At 43.2% G+C, this 17,755-nt stretch overlaps 2 protein-coding genes across 2 annotated transcripts in view; both read left to right on the top strand.

The window, feature by feature from the left end:
- The window catches only part of Diap2 (Death-associated inhibitor of apoptosis 2), an 84,757-nt gene that overhangs the window by 61,808 nt on the left and 5,194 nt on the right, over positions 1-17,755 (top strand). The window lies entirely within an intron of this gene.
- The window catches only part of sli (slit guidance ligand), a 45,503-nt gene that overhangs the window by 22,554 nt on the left and 5,194 nt on the right, over positions 1-17,755 (top strand). The window contains 18 exon segments of the mRNA XM_089261064.1: positions 216-287; positions 1,609-1,680; positions 2,083-2,154; positions 2,362-2,505; positions 3,020-3,255; positions 4,463-4,604; positions 4,673-4,816; positions 5,480-5,695; positions 7,224-7,381; positions 7,512-7,665; positions 8,155-8,373; positions 8,470-8,541; positions 11,006-11,374; positions 11,454-11,525; positions 12,251-12,394; positions 12,483-14,013; positions 14,073-14,232; positions 15,168-15,310. Of these exon segments, the coding sequence (XP_089117190.1) occupies positions 216-287; positions 1,609-1,680; positions 2,083-2,154; positions 2,362-2,505; positions 3,020-3,255; positions 4,463-4,604; positions 4,673-4,816; positions 5,480-5,695; positions 7,224-7,381; positions 7,512-7,665; positions 8,155-8,373; positions 8,470-8,541; positions 11,006-11,374; positions 11,454-11,525; positions 12,251-12,394; positions 12,483-14,013; positions 14,073-14,232; positions 15,168-15,310 (4,120 nt within the window).

Here is a 17,755-nt window from a genome sequence, read left to right on the forward strand (position 1 = left end):
TGTTTGCTTTGAGTGCATCTGCATCTTCTCCAGCTGCTTGAATTCATATCTCCGATTGTAGCTGTGTTGTTGTTGCTGTTGTTCATGTGCTTTGTCTTACAAGCAATTATTCCGATTCCGATTAGCGAGCTACTTTGGTTGCAACATTATTAAAGAAGAGCTCGAAATATAAGATCTCGTAATTGTATTTTCTTTCCTTTTCTTTTTATTTTCAGCGATTTGCAGGGCAACAATCTAACCGTGATATATGAGACGGATTTTCAGCGTTTGACCAAACTGCGAATGCTGTAAGTATAAGTAGAATATCATATGTCTTATATTAATAGTTTAATTATTTTAATGGCGTATCTCGCTAAGAGATAATCGTTTTTTAATCAATTCAATCCGTCAATTATTTTTTAAAATCTTTTATACCCTGAACCCATTATGTAAATGTAAATTCAGGGGGTAATGTTTTTGTGACAACGTATGCAACAGGCAAAGGGAAGCATCGCAAACCCCATAAAGTATATACATATATTCTTGATCAGGGTGACAAGCTGAGTTGATATAGCCCGTCTGTCTGTCCGTCAGACCGTCTGAACGCCTAGACCTCAGAAATTATAAAAGCTAGGGAGCTGGATACTCGCATATATCATGCGCAAGACAAAATTTATCAAATTTTTTTCGATAACTCATTCGATATGTTTTTATCGAGGATAATCTAGAGACTTCAGATTTACTGTATATATACATTTGACGAATACACATTTAGTAATTTACAAATTTTGGATACCACGCCCCCCTTCTTCTCCAATTTATAAAAAACGTATTTCAAGTAGTAGAAACTTGTGATGATCACGCTCTGAAAGGTTAATTATGATTGTATGTATACAAAAGCAATTATTCAACAAATAAACAATCATAATATTGCCAACACTGCAGCGCAGCCCAAGCGCAGTCGCTGCCAACTGCGCAGTTAGCAAAGCGCGGACTTATCAGCTTGGAGGGTTCAGGGTATCTCCTAGTCAAGCAGTCTCGACTAGAGTCTTCTTACTTGTTGTATTCAGAAACTTAACAAGTTCTATTACATATCTGTTAAGCCTCATGGAACACGTATTCAACCGTTGGTCAATATATTCGTTAGTAAAATCTGTCAAAAATTGATCATTACGAAATGCAAAATGTCGCATGCAAAGTAAAACAAAATGCCGTGATATTAGCTGTAAATTGAAATGGAAAGTGTGCGCGAAACTGGTCTCACAACATATGTATTTAGTGTATCCTACGACTGATAATCATGAATTTATTTGCACTTTGCAATTGGGAAAACGTTAACTAGGCAAAATAAAAATATTTATTCCATGACTAAATTAAATTTATTAGAGACAGATGTGTTGTGTAATGGGTTAAATAGCGCCACTGGCGAGGGTTATGTCGGAAAACATGTAAAAATACGTTAAGTTTAGTAGTTTACTATGAATAGATCTTCATTCGAAAAGATAAAGATATTACAAAACGGTTCCATTTGATCTGAATTATTTTATAGATAAATAAAACTTTATTTAAGATTGATGAATCCATTTTATCTAATATGTAAAATTAATATATATACAAATCATTTCACAGACAACTGACAGACAATCAAATCCATACTATAGAGAAGAATGCATTGCAAGATTTGGTTTCACTGGAGCGACTGTAAGTAGTGAACTGCATCGATTCGAAAGTTGGGATAGCAGACAAATCGAATGACTTGCCGATTCGATGCTAGTGCATGATACTTTTACTACTAATTCACTTGTTGAACTAACCAAAAATTTGCCGCTCTTTATAGACCTAGATGCACATAGCGCATAGCTATATCAAAAATTAATAAAGTCATAATATTATATATACAATATAGCTCGAAATTCGATTTTTGTTGAGTTTTAAGTTTAACTTTTTGTATCTTTTTCTCGTTTCGTTTTATGCATACATATCTCTCTACTTTCGTTGCGTTTCGTTTTGCGTATCTAATATGCTCGTACACCAAACAAAAAATACAAAAACAAAAAAATACAAAAACCAAAAATATACCCAACACTTCACTCTATAAATCAGACGCCTAAACAACAATCGACTTAAGGCAATACCTGAAAACTTTGTGACAAGTTCAGCGAGTCTTTTGCGATTGTAAGTAATCAACGTAGATCTGTAGCAATTACATTTATCTATAGTCTGCCTATATTTATTGTGTAGCAGTATCCCCATAGATTTAAAGCATTTACTGACTTTCAAATCCTTCCTCTTCCCGCTTGGCCGCCTGCCCGCCTGCTCACCTGCTCACATGACTCCTGCCTGCCTGCCTTCCTGCCCGGTAACCTCGACTCGCCTCGACAGGGACATCTCACACAATGTCATCACAACGGTCGGCCGGAGGGTCTTTAAGGGCGCCCAGTCGCTGCGGAGCCTACAGCTAGACAACAATCAAATCACATGTATGGATGAGCATGCCTTCAAGGGATTGTTGGAGCTGGAAATACTGTGAGTACTGTGCGCCCCTGCAATTAGGGATGGGCAAACACAATGCAGCATTCTGCTTATTTAGCTAACTTAATCGTTGGTATACAAGAATGTTAATGCAATTATAGATAAATAGTGTTGTAAAATTACGAAGGACTTGAATAGCAAAAACAATTCGACTATCAGTAGTATTTACTGACCTATTGATGCTATACTGAGATTAGATTTGCAATCCTAAATTATTATTTATTTTGTGGAATGAGTTATGATAGTTGTTAGCCAGTGCTAACGAAAATCACTGAATAATGAATAAACAAATGAATTATGAGTTCTAACAGTAAAAAAAAAGTCTTTGCGCACACGCGATTGTGTTTAAGCCCATCCCTAAGTGTACCTTAGTATACGGCCAACTATAGATGCATTCACTTGATAATGCAATAATGCAACTTATTTTCCCGCAAGACCCACCTCTTAACCCAGCTCTGGCTCTGTCTCGCTTATTCTCGCTTCTGCCTTCTCTTTTGTACCCGTACAGCACACTGAATAATAATAACTTGACCGCCCTGCCGCACAATGCCTTCGGGGGATTGGGAAAATTGCGGGCCCTGCGCCTCTCGGATAACCCGTTCGCCTGCGATTGCCATTTATCCTGGCTGTCGCGCTACCTACGCAGCGCGCCGCGACTCGCCCCCTACACGCGCTGCCAATCGCCGTCGCAACTGAAGGGCCAAAACGTGGCGGACCTGCACGATCAGGAGTTCAAATGCTCAGGTATGGACCACATGACATCGCTGCGGGGCTGAGGCCCTCCAAAAATGGACAAATGTCGTGGGGCCTCAGAGAGCGATCCCAAATTAATTAGTTTTATATGCCAGCATTGACTGGAACAAAGCATTGTAAATCATAAGTAGTCATATGGGCACGCCCCAATGTGCCGCCCACTCAAGCCAACAACAACAACAAGAGCAGCAGCTCCTGCAACAAGGGACAGAAGGGGGCTGCAGGGGTTGAGGCGAGGGCATCATCATCAGCATCATCATCATAGTGTGTTTGCCAAAACGTTTAACGCCGTCATCGCTTGCTTGTTTGGGATGCAGATGCTGCGGGCTACAGCAGCGTTTGAAAAGCCCCCCAATAGATCGACTCGATTCGACTCAACTCGACTCGAGTGGACACGACGCGCCGCGACTCGTCTCCCAAGCCAAATGAACAGCTCCAAACTCTGGCGTTCAATGAAGCGGAAAATGTGCGCCAAACGATGCCATGAAACGAGTTTTTCATCCATCGTTATATTGTACTTGTTATGCTCTATGCCATAAAGAGTTACACACTTCCATCAGGCTCTTGGGTACTTAAGCTAGCCAATAGCGCAATGTTAAATAAGGCGTTAATTCGATTTGATTTGAGTCGATCTTTGCTGCCTGCTTAATGGCATATTTTATTTTTGATGGAACTCAGTTAATTGTTTCGCGTTGACGAGCTCTTAATAGGTGAACATTTACTGGAAAGTATCTTGGAAGTTGTTAAAAGAGGAAAATAGTTCAGTGAAAAGCCAAGTCCTTACAGGAAAGAGCTATCACCTGACTTTTATTCAGTTATCAATCTTACAGGAAATTGAGAGAGCATAGCGCATTCGTCAGCTTAGTTAGAGTTGTATTTTCTTAGCGTGTGTTTGACTTTCGTTTTGTGTACAAAATGCTATGGAATTATGTGGGTAAACATTTATGACCAGCGGCAGCTGTGGCTCCAGTTGGAGCCTAAGTTGTAGCTGGGACAGCCATCAGCTGCAGCTTGGCGCGCTGCAGTAGCATTCATAATTATGTAGCTGCTGCTGCTGAGGCTGCTTCGAGGTTGCTACTGCTGTGGATCAAATCAAAGCCGAGTGGCTCAGCGCTGGGCTCGCTGAATGAGTCGGTGTAACCAGCTCGAGATGCCGTCTGCTTTACACTTGCTACAATTGCTACACACACACTTGCAGGTCTCACCGAGCATGCGCCAATGGAATGCGGCGTGGAGAACAGCTGCCCCCACCCGTGTCGCTGTGCCGATGGCATCGTCGATTGCCGTGAGAAGAGTCTGACGAGTGTACCCGTTACACTGCCGGATGATACCACCGAGCTGTAAGTTTAGCCACAAGGATAACAAATCTAAATTGTAATTGTAACTGCTTCCCCTTTTTCGTTAACAGGCGCTTGGAGCAGAATTTTATCACCGAACTGCCAGCAAAATCTTTCTCCAGCTTTCGGCGACTGCGACGCATCGATCTGTCCAACAACAACATCTCGCGAATTGCTCACGATGCGCTTAGTGGCCTAAAGCAGCTAACCACACTGTAAGTAGATGCACATTAGCAACAAGTAGCGCATGCATATGCCAGCAAAATGTGCAGTCGCTTCGCTGATTGTGTAAAGTGTCAGTCAGTCAGTAAGTCCGACCGTCCGTCTGCCCGTCCGTCACACACTCCTCCTGACAGCCACTGGGCCTAAGGGTCTCAGGTGGAGCTTGAGGGGCTAATCGGCCTACGCTAAGCGTCGCCAACACCAAAAGGCAGCAGATTACCCGTGCTCGCCGCCATGTGCTGCCCCGCCCACTGCCCCCCTTTTGGCAGAGTGTGAGGTTGTTTGTGTACTAAACCAGTTGCCGCCCGCAATGACAACAACATAAGCCCACCTCAGCAGAAACAAGAAGCAGCACAGGCTCTGTCTGCCACCATATACCCTATGTGGTGCAGGGTATCTTGATTTTGTGGGGCATGTGGACTTCAGAGAGTAGAGTACAATTATTCCAAACCAAATGAGACTGTGCTATAATGAAAAACTAAAATATGAATAGTTTCTCGATTACTTTAGCCCGCATCATAGTAGTGATCTAAAAGAGTATGCATTCACCAGTTTGTCGTACTCATGCCCATTCGTACTTATGCAATATTTCCATTTGTGTTTTATTCATTTGCTTTGTCGTTTTTCAACTCGGGCTTTTTCTCTTTTGCTTGCAGCGTGCTGTATGGCAATAAAATAAAGGATTTGCCCTCGGGCGTATTCAAAGGACTCAGCTCGCTGCAGCTGCTGCTGCTGAATGCCAACGAGATCTCCTGCATACGCAAGGATGCCTTCCGCGACCTGCATAGCCTCAGCTTGCTCTCACTTTACGACAACAACATACAGTCGCTGGCTAATGGCACATTCGACGCCATGAAGAGCATCAAAACGGTGTAAGTACAACGCCCCTTGCCCCGCCCGTCTGCCGCTGCATAAGAACTTCCACGCCCTCACAGCCGCCCCCATTGAGAGGCTGGTTTTGGCTTGGCTGGTGAGCGCATGTTTCAAGTGGGGGAAGCGCCCCTTAGAGCCAGCAGCTCCTTTGGCTTTTGAATGAAGGAGCTCCCAGGCACTTGGTGTTAAACCGTTGAAGTGCATTTAGTAATTCCTTTGACTTGGCAGCAACAGTGGCCCGCGTTGACATTTGTTTAGCAGCCGAACAACATCAGCTCCGCCTTTTCTATGAATGCGCGCAGTCCCCAGGGCCCCAGCCACAAATATCGGCTGTGAACCGTAAACATGTTCAACGAACAAAAGGCGGCGCATTTTCTATCGGCCCCCAAAGGGTGGAAGCAGGGACGATATAGCATCGATAAATGCGCTGAGCTTAAGTACTGTGCGGCCTTAAGTTGGTCTACGCCTTTCTTGAGTGGGTTTAATATTTGCCACGGCTGTCAACCACAAACCAAATAGCTGGCAAAAATGTGACCAATGGTAGGACGCATTGATATTTTCACAATAACAGGCTGTTCAAAATAGAAAACTGAGGTACATACTAATAATAATGTTATTTAGATCTGTGTGAACTTTCATGTTAATTAATTTATACTAGTTAAAATGATATCTTCTATATAGAAATCACTTAGGCTAATCTTAACAACTGCATTTCCAGTTCCGATAAACATCAAATTGAAATTCCCTTAGGGAATCGAACTTCTTTACTAGCATGTCCACATTGCAACGCCTCTACATTATTCCAATTTTGATCAATTGACTAATCTACATTTCGAACTTAAGTCTGGTATACAGAAGTAATGCACGGCACGAGGGTTTTAAAAATTCAAAAGTTTGTATTTATTTCTTATTATATGTGTCCGTTCAGCCTTCTAATATTCGTAATCACACGAATTTCCTTTAAATGAATTGGAGTCAACCGTTGAGATTGATTTGTTGCAAAATATCAGAGCAGTTTATAAACTTTTCAGTCGCTACTAATTTAACTCGCGTAGTAAAGTTTTATTCTCTAATTACAATATGATATTAGATGACTTTAGTTGCTAGCTATTTTATAGCTACTCTGTCACACGGCATCGCCAGGGAAGGCTCTTTGGCAAGGATTGCCTTTGAAAATAGTTTTCAAAACGTTGGCGACAACAGCAACAAACAACGGAAACGTTGCAGCCGCAGGGCTCGTGCACTTTTAAGACGTCTCAAGCCTCCACCCACAACAGTTTTGCCTTTTCTTACGCCATCTGCTGCTGCTCTCCCCCTGCTGCTCATCTGCTCTCCGCGCCAGCTCCCTTCGTTCCATTCACTACAAATGCTCAATGCTACTTTCTTTCTTTCTTTCCATTTGCAACACAACGAAAAATACTTGTATGTATACAAATAAATATATATGCATATATATGTACGTGAATTGGTATGTGGGTTGTTTCTGTGTGTTTGTGTGTGTGTGTGTGTGTGTGTGTGTGTGTATAGACATTTGGCCAAGAATCCTTTCATTTGTGACTGCAATCTGCGCTGGCTGGCCGACTATTTGCACAAAAATCCCATAGAGACAAGTGGAGCACGCTGTGAGTCACCGAAGCGGATGCATCGCCGGCGCATTGAATCTTTGCGCGAGGAGAAATTCAAATGTAAGTGCGCCCGACGGGCAAAACAAGACAAGTAAAAGAATATGTCTTAACTTTGTGTCGTACCACCCCTTACCCCCTTACCCCCACCCACATTCACACCCACGCACCCACCCACTTGACAATTGTGCAGGTTCCTGGGATGAATTGCGAATGAAGCTATCCGGCGAGTGTCGCATGGACTCGGACTGCCCATCCATGTGCCAGTGCGAGGGCACGACGGTCGACTGTGCGGGACGTGGTCTCAAGGAAATACCACGCGACATTCCACTGCATACCACAGAGCTGTAAGTTACCAACAAGACCAAACTCTTAGAATACTTATCACAATACATTTTATAAAAGTGTTATCCCTCTTTAAATGGGCGCCTCTTAAGGCAGTTCATAAATTATTCGCTAACCGCTTTTTATAGCAAAATTCTTCTCCTCTTCTCTTCTACTCGAAGTTATGTCCGATGGCTTAATGAACCGAATTGGTCTAAGATATATAATGATTATCAATAAAGTATTTTAAAAATCTAAATAAAAGACCTGTGTATAGATTGCTTACTATTATTATTCATTATTATTTCTAAATAGTTTAATTAACTTGTATTACTATGGTTTTTAGTAAAAATTTAGTTTCTTCTGCATTCAAAGATGCACTTAAAGCTTTTTTAATTCTAAGATTAATGTAAACATTAAAAAATATGTTTTTTGTTTTTTATTGTGACTAAGAAGCTTACATATAACATCAACTTAAACGTGACCATGTGTGTGTGTATTTGCTTTCATAGTTTACTCAACGACAACGAGTTGGGACGCATTAACTCGGATGGCCTGTTTGGACGATTGCCGCATCTGGTTAAACTGGAGCTGAAGCGCAATCAGCTGACTGGCATTGAGCCGAACGCCTTTGAGGGTGCATCGCGCATACAGGATTTGCAGTTGGGCGAGAATAAGATAAAGGAAATTTCGAATAAAATGTTCCTCGGACTTCATCAGCTGAAAACTCTGTAAGTCCACAAGGCATTCATACATATACATTTACATGTATTAATTTATATCCGAATACATCTTTAAACATTTATTTTTAATTTTTCCAATTGCAGCAATCTTTATGACAATCAAATTTCATGCGTCATGCCTGGTTCATTCGAGCATCTCAACTCGCTGACGTCTCTGTAAGTATTGACACGCCCCAATGCCCCTACCCCCGCCCCTGGCACATGGAACCGACAGAAATACATAGTTGGCGTTTGATGCGTCTGCTAGCTATGCATAGCTATTAAAACTGTGCCAAGTGGCCAAGCGGTGCGCTGCATGCACTTCAATAGATAAATGTTTAAGCTTTGGCATTAATTGCCCCGTTCTTAGTTTACATGACCCCGCCCACGTCCCATCCATCGCCCTTCGCTTACAGCGCACAGGCACGTAAAATGAGGTTAATGGCTTTGATTGTTCCCCAGTTGAACTTCATCTGATTGCCAGCATTTCACATCAAAACAGAAGCTGCTGCTGCTGCTGCTGCTGCTGCTGCTGCTCGGTTGCTTCTGCTAATGGGAATGCTGCTGCTGCTGGTGCTGCTGCCGCTTTAACAAATCAGTTTTTCTTCGTTGCATGCCAACAACTATTGTATATAATTCTATTGAACTTCAATTTATAGCAGTGCTGCCTACGATAAGAACTACACACACACACATACTTGTTTATATCTCATATATGTAGCTCATGGCTAACCCGCTGTCTTCGTGTATCCCAACTACAGTGTGACTGAGTTGCTCCACATTGTTGTGCCTGACTGCTGTAAATCAACCCTCACTACACACGCGTACACGTACACGTACACGTACACGCACCCATACACACACACACACATTTGCGGGCGTGCACCGCCTTCGATGATTTAATTAATTAAAATTGAGTTCAATAAAGAGCACTAAAGCATATACAGTAGAACTTCGCTGAGTTAAACGAAGAGTAACTTTAAAGGAAATCATCACTGCCTTGCTTACTGATTCATATTTAAAGTTATCAATTGAGATTTATTGTAATGGTTCAAGAAATCGACAGCTAATTGAAAATTAATGTACATAATTTCTGATATACAGGCTTCATTGACTAAAATATTCAAAAACATATGCACAATTGATGCTGGATGCCGTAAATAATATTAAATGCTTGGAGATAATGCTAAGGATTCAAAATTCTATGTCTATTATGTGGGTAACAGCTTGGAAACTGCACGTTTCTTAATTTGAAATTCAACTAAAGGAGCCCAAATATTTGCATATCTTACACTACGGATTGACTTTTAGTCTACCTTCCAAAGAATCCATAAGCGTTCCTTAACTCTTACCATCTGTTAGGTAACATATGTGGGTCTCGACGAAAGAACAACTTCGTTGGGTCGCACTGTACTTGGTGTGTGTGTGGTGTGTGGTGCCTGCTGGGGCGTGGTGCTGTGGTTCTTTGGCCGCATCTAGAATTATTGTAAAATTCATTTAACTAGCTAATAAATAGCATCAATGAAAGTCATTAAGTGCTGTGCACCACACGACATCCACATGCTCCATCAGTCAGGTGGATGGGCGGAGGACCTGTAGGTGCCAGCTGAAAGTGTTAGTTAGTTGCCTGCGGCTGCTCGCCCTACACACGCACACACACACACCCTACACTTACACGCAGAGCCAGCTGCTAGCCAATGTTGATAGCATGACAAAGCAGCATTGCTTATTAAATTAGTCTGGACCTGGTGTAACGTTTGGAATTGCCAATGCAATTTATGAGCCATTGTTTCGCCTGCTTTCAGCCGAGTGCATAATTAAAGGACTTGCAGCACTTATGCTGCTCCATGTGCGGCCCAATCATATCCAAGTGAGCAGCAAGTGGAACATATGCTCCGCAAACATTCGCTTGCTAAAAGTGCAAAATTGGAAATAATTAGTGTAGCCATTCAACGCTGTGCAGCCCAGGCTGCTATTGAATATCATTGTACCCATAATACAATTATGGCTAGTGTCAATCAGATTTGCAGTTAAGCTAAGCAGAACCGAAAGCTTTAACAAAATTACCTGAGGGATGGTAGATTTGCATTTTCCATAGATAGCCCTAGCCAGAAATCTAAATTTGTATAGAAGTTTAATTTATGTTAAGTGTATCTCATCAAAGTAACAGATGTTAAGCGTTAACATACAAAGCGTAGAGCTGGCTTATGTATATTTCGTTTACATCAAGTAATGCATTTGAAGTCTTAATTTGCTTTATATGTCATATACTTATTTATTTAAAAGGAACTAGATAGATTAGAGAAATAGATTGTATAGCCCATTTGCAGAAAATAATTACAGTCGTATAGTCAAACCGATATGGTGTTCTATTGGCCAGATTGGTCAGTGATTTGTAGCAGATACAAATATAAATATACATACATATGTATATATAAATATAGTATGTCTTCTGAATCGAATTAATTGTAGCCTTAGCGTCAATGCATTGGCTTTGTAGAGATGGAAAATTGTCGTTGCACCCCTAGCTACATATGTATGTTCGGGTTGTTTGCATTTCGTTTCTCATGCTTAGACACTTATATGTAACTAATTGAAAAACCTAAACTAAAACCTGTGCATTTACCCATTAATTTCGTAGGAATCTAGCATCGAATCCATTCAATTGTAATTGTCATTTGGCCTGGTTCGCCGAGTGGTTGCGTAAAAAATCGCTGAGCGGCGGTGCGGCACGTTGCGCTGCTCCAGCGAAGGTACGTGACGTGCAAATCAAGGATCTGCCGCACAACGAATTCAAATGCAGCAGCGACAACAACGAGGGCTGCCTCGGCGATGGCTATTGTCCGCCGGCCTGCACGTGCACCGGCACTGTGGTGCGCTGCTCACGCAATCAACTGAAGGAAATACCGCGCGGCATACCGCCCGAGACGTCCGAGCTGTACCTGGAGTCCAATGAGATCGAGCAGATACATTATGAGCGCATCAGGCACTTGCGTGCCCTTACACGACTGTAAGTAACAGCTTGCCACAGCTTGCTGCAGGCCCCGACTAATCGAAACACAAATTGTTTCTCTCTGCTTCGTTTGCAGCGATCTCAGCAACAATCAAATCACCATACTATCCAATTACACCTTCGCCAATCTAACCAAACTATCCACGCTGTAAGTACTGGGCCCATTTCTAATGACTTTTTAATTGCCACAATGCGGCTCGTACGAGGCATTAAGGCAACACGAATCGAATCGAAACGTTTCAGCGTCAAGAGGGCTTGACACAATTTTTTCGTTGCTTTCTGCTTTTTTGCGGCAATTGCATTTTGCGGTTTGCTTTAGCTGTGGCTATAAGTGTGGCTCGGCGGTGCGGCGCGGTGGCAATGTCCGCCACCCTTGGCCTGGGCTCGTCTCGACCGGCCACGAAATTCATTCGAGACGTTAAGTCGTGACTCGTGCTTAAGCATTAGTTGTCGTCGCCCTATACCGCTTGTGTGCACAATCTGCAGACTGCAATCAAAGCTGTGGCGTGTTTATACCCTGTACGCATCTCCTCTGCGGTCTATTATTATATCGCACTGTTGGATAATGTCAGAAACGCGCATGTGCTATCCAAATTACTGTCGGATCTCTCATCTGACCAAATAGTGGGGTGGGCAGCTCGATGCGCAGCGCATCTACAGGGTATCCGCGTAGTCAGGCGAATGTGGGTTTCGCATCTTCAATGCATTTCTTTTCTTGAAACGTTTCGCAATTACTTTCATTTCTTCATCATCGATGTGTGTGCCGCATGTGTCTGCAATTTGGTAAATGCTTCATTTTCCACATGTTCTGCTTTTCATTCGCTTGGACCCAATCTTATTATGTTGCTTCTCCTTCTTTGCCGTGTGCTGCAGCATCATTTCGTACAATAAGCTGCAATGCCTGCAACGTCATGCGTTGTCTGGTCTGAATAATCTGCGCGTGCTTTCGCTGCACGGCAATCGGATATCCATGCTACCGGAGGGCTCCTTCGAGGATCTCAAGTCGTTGACACACATGTGAGTAATGGTTTCTTGCCCTTCTTTCCAATTCTTCCCTAAGTTTGTTAGCCTTTGTTGACCCTTCACCCACTTCTGACACTTGCAGAGCTTTGGGCAGCAATCCCCTGTACTGCGACTGCTCGCTGAAGTGGTTCTCGGACTGGATCAAGCTGGACTATGTGGAGCCAGGCATTGCACGCTGCGCCGAGCCGGAGCACATGAAGGATAAGCTGATACTGTCCACGCCCTCGTCGAACTTCGTGTGCCGTGGCAAGGTGCGCAACGAGATCCTGGCCAAGTGCAATGCCTGCTACGAGCAGCCCTGCCAGAACAAGGCCCAGTGCCTGGCTCTGCCCCAGCGCGACTACCAGTGCCTCTGCCAGCCGGGTTACCATGGCAGGCATTGCGAGTTCATGATCGACGCCTGCTACGGCAATCCCTGCCGCAACAATGCCACCTGCACGGTGCTGGAGGAGGGGCGCTTTAGTTGCCAGTGCGCGCCGGGCTACACAGGCGCCCGCTGCGAGACGAACATCGACGACTGCCTGGGCGAAGACATACGCTGCCAGAACAACGCCACCTGCATCGACGGCGTACAGTCGTACCGCTGTGAGTGCCAGCCCGGCTTCAGCGGCGAGTGGTGCGATACGAAGATTCAATTCTGCAGCCAGGAGTTCAATCCCTGCGCGAACGGGGCCAAGTGCTTGGATCACTTCAGCCACTACAGCTGTGAGTGCATGGCCGGCTTCCATGGCATCAACTGCACGGACAACATTGATGACTGCCAGAATCACATGTGCCAGAATGGCGGCACCTGCATCGATGGCATCAACGATTACGTCTGCAAGTGCCCGGATGACTTCACGGGCAAATACTGTGAGGGCCACAACCTAATTTCCATGATGTATCCGCAGACGTCGCCGTGCCAAAACCACGAGTGCAAGCACGGCGTTTGCTTCCAGCCGAATGCCGCCGGCTCGGACTACTTGTGCAAGTGCCATCCGGGCTACACTGGCAAGTGGTGCGAGTACTTGACCAGTATCAGCTTCGTCCACAACAATTCGTTCGTGGAGTTGGAGCCGCTGCGCACCAGGCCCGAGGCGAATGTGACCATTGTGTTTAGCAGCGCCGAACAGAACGGAATCCTCATGTACGACGGCCAGGATGCGCACTTGGCCGTGGAGCTGTTCAATGGACGCATACGCGTTAGCTATGATGTCGGCAACTATCCGGTGTCCACGATGTACAGCTTCGAAATGGTCGCTGATGGCAAATACCATGCCGTCGAGCTACTGGCCATCAAAAAGAACTTCACGCTGCGCGTGGATCGAGGCCTGGCCCGGTCTATCATAAATGAAGGCTCTAACGATTATCTGAAATTGAGCACGCCTATGTTCCTGGGCGGTCTGCCGGTTGAGCCCGCCCAGCAGGCTTACAAGAACTGGCAGATACGCAACTTGACTAGCTTCAAGGGCTGCATGAAGGAGGTCTGGATCAATCACAAGCTCGTGGACTTTGGCAATGCGCAGCGGCAGCAGAAAATCACGCCGGGTTGTGCCCTGCTGGAGGGCGACGCCTCTGAGGGTGAGGAAGATGACGAGCAGGACTTCATGGACGAGACTCCGCACATTAAGGAGGTAAGTCTGTGCGATGGCTAACCATGAAAGTTTTGCTAATCATATTACTATCCATGCAGGAGCCCGTCGATCCCTGCTCGGAGCACAAGTGTCGTCGCGGCAGTCGCTGTGTGCCCAATGCCAATTCCAAGGATGGCTATCAATGCAAATGCAAGCACGGCCAGCGCGGACGCTATTGCGATCAAGGTGAGGGCATCACAGAGCCCCCAACAATCACGGGTACATATTGCGATCTCTCATTCTAACATACATTCGATCAGGTCAAGCGGTTTGCGTGCTACGATTCTGAAACAATAGAGAAACTGTGGAAACCATTTCAATAGGCAAACGATTATTAACATTATTCAATTCTTGAACGTTGGGAGATCTATAACATTTTATCATTGCAAACGAAATGCTTAACTTTATTTTATTTAAGCAATCCTCTTCAATTATGCACATATATGTGTGTATATCCCCTGATCTCATGGTTTATTCATTGGTAATCTGTAAGGATCAATAGTCAGATATCGTATTTTTAGCGTGAATTGCCATCTTATCTGCTGGATACTCAAGGATATATTAATGCGTGACGATATTAATATTCGAAATATAACAGAGAAACAACTAAAGACGCATACCTCAGATTGATTTCTTAAATATCCTAAATGTCTAGGCATTAAATAAAGCACCTTGCTCTATACATCGAGCAAATTGAGTGCAAATATGGGCATATTACAAAGTTTCCGTAAAGTTGTACCAACTCGTTGTCAGTTTTCAGCAGTTAGGGTAGGGGGCGACGGGGGCTAGACGCACTTATAATTTAAAGAAAATTATATGCCAGTCGGCCAACTTTCTGACAACTTAGACAGCCTTTCTCCAGCCTTTCAGCTGCCCCGAATCGCAACGCATCCGCTAGGCTATGCTGCATAACTTCATTTGCTTGCTCACACACACATACAAAACCTATATCAAACACACATCAAACATTACACGCCCATTTCATCTCTCATGTAACTAGACTAGCAAGAAAGGACAGGTGATCCAGGTGTGTCTGTGGCTGTGTGTGTGGGTGCGTGTGTGCGTAATCTCATTAGCCGGCCGACGCCGCCGTCTTCTTGTCAAAGGCGGTTCACTAATTGCATTTTCCCGTTCGACTCCACTTTTTACTGCAGCCGCCGCGACGTGTCGCAAGGAGCAGGTGCGCGAGTATTACACGGAGAACGACTGCCGCTCCAGGCAGCCGCTGAAGTACGCTAAATGCGTTGGCGGTTGCGGCAATCAATGCTGCGCGGCCAAAATTGTGCGAAGACGCAAGGTAAGTGTACAATACGATTACATTAGCACTACATTTATTCATTCCATACCACCAATTAGACGTTTTAATTATAGTTATTATTGGGGTGGCCAAGAGACCAGTTCGGGCATGCTTGAATCCACAATCTAGGCTTGCCTCAATTTGGCATTTAGTTCCATCTGCCTATGGCCTGCCTATTTAAAATGTTCAAAGTCGATTTTAACTAATACACAAATCGTTTCGCAAGTTTTTCGAATAAATATATTGCTCGATTATTAACTTACTTATAAATTCAACTAAATTATGTCTGAGTCAGGACAATAAAATTAGCAAATACTTATAAAAAATAAAAAAGAAGTGAGCACTGTGAATGCAGTTGAACCCATTGAAAATGGGAAATCAGGGTATAATGGTTTTGTTAAAATGTATGTAACAGGCATAAGGAGGCAGACGCCACAAAGTATATATATTCTTGATCAGTGCAACAAACTGAGTCGATTTGGCCCTGTCCGTCTGTCTGTATGCTTGAACGCGTCGATTTCATAAGATAGAAGAGCTAGATAATTTGTTTTAAATGTACGTACATCGCGCGCATATCAAGTTTATCACTAACAAGAACGAAAGCTCTAGTCGAGACTGCCCGACTACGAGATCCCCTGAACCCTACAAGCAACTGATATTTCAATAATAGTTAGCACACACACACACGCATACAAACAAATACACGCACACACATACACATACAAACAAACACACGCGCACACACACACTCACATACATACATACATATACAGCCAATTGCGCTTGGGTTGCGCTGCAGTGTTGGCGATATTATCAGAAATTATTTGTGGAATAATTTAATTTCTAGACGTACGATCGTAATGAAACTTTCAGAACGTAATCATAATGTTAAAATGTATGTGTATACCGAAGCACAAGTCTCTAGTATTTGATATACGACTTTTACAAAGATGAGGGTGAGGGGGTGGATTTAGGGGTGGGGGGTAAATTTTAACAAAAAGCGAAATTGTATAAAATACATCTTTATATACATTTTAAATTTGGAGACTCTAGCTTCAAAGATGTAGGAGATATAATTTTTTAAGTGATCTTCGATAAGGTTATCGATAAAAAAATATCGGAATGAGTTATCGTTTTTTAGTGATAAACTCGATCTGCGCGTGATATATACAGACATTTTAAAAAAAAGTTGAAGTCTCTAGCTCTTGTATCTTCTGAAATCGACGCGTTCATACATACGGACGGACGGACGGACGGACGGACGGACAGACAGACGGACAGGGCCAAATCGACTCAGCTTGTCGCCCCGATCAGGAATATATATACTTTGTGGGGTCTGCCACGCCTCCTTCTGCCTGTTACATACTTTTAACAAAACCATTATACCCTGATTTCCCATTTTCAATGGGTTCAGGGTATAAAAAGCTATAACTCATCCCGTTATTTTGTTATCGATAAAAATCCTTATCGAAAGTCAGTTAAACAATTTTATCTCCCACATCGTTAAAGCTAGTGTCTCCCATTAAATTAAATATATATTAAGACGCATTTTATATAATTTCGATTGTTGTTAAAATTAACCCACAACCCCTATAACCACCCCTTCACCGTCATCTTTGTAAAAGTCGTATTTCAAATGCTAGATACTTTTGTATCGGTATATACATATATTTAAACATTATGATTACGTTCTGAAAGTTTCATTAGGATCGTACGTTTAGAAATTAAATTATTCAACAAATAAGGTCTCATAATATTGCCAACACTGCAGCGCAGCCCAAGCGCAGTCGCATGATGTGTATGGAGTGTGTGTGTGCGTGTGTGTGTGTGTGTGTATGTGTGTGTGTTGCTTGAAGGGTTCAGAGGATCTCGTAGTCGAGCAGTCTCGACTAGAGCTTTCTTGTTAAATATTCAAATGTTGGTAAAAAAATAAGTGTGTATTGTGTATTGGAAAGAAGACGATGACTTGAATGGATGACAAAGACGATGTTAGCTTGAATAGTAATGTAGAACTGAATAATGAAGTATATGTAGTGAGATTAATAAATCTAAGAAAGAGACATTGCACAAAACCAATATACTCATTTGACTTTCGTGAATGAGTATAAAATCACTACGATGAGGTCTTCGCGATATTTCATAATAAAACAAGTAAGAAAGCTCTAGTCGAGACTGCTCGACTACGAGATCCCCTGAACCCTACAAGCAACTGATATTTCAAAAATAATTAGCAAACACACACGCACACACACACACACACACGCATACATACAAATACACGCACACACACACGCATACAAACAAACACACGCATACACACACTCACATATACAGGCGATTGCGCTTGGGTTGCGCTGCAGTGTTGGCAATATAATGAAAACTTATTTAATAATTTAATTTCTAGACGTACGATCGTAATGAAACTTTCAGAACGTAATCATAATG

Source organism: Drosophila navojoa, chromosome 5, assembly GCF_054131105.1.
Source record: "Drosophila navojoa isolate 15081-1374.11 chromosome 5, UAZ_NAV_1.0, whole genome shotgun sequence".
NCBI lineage: Eukaryota > Metazoa > Arthropoda > Insecta > Diptera > Drosophilidae > Drosophila > Drosophila navojoa.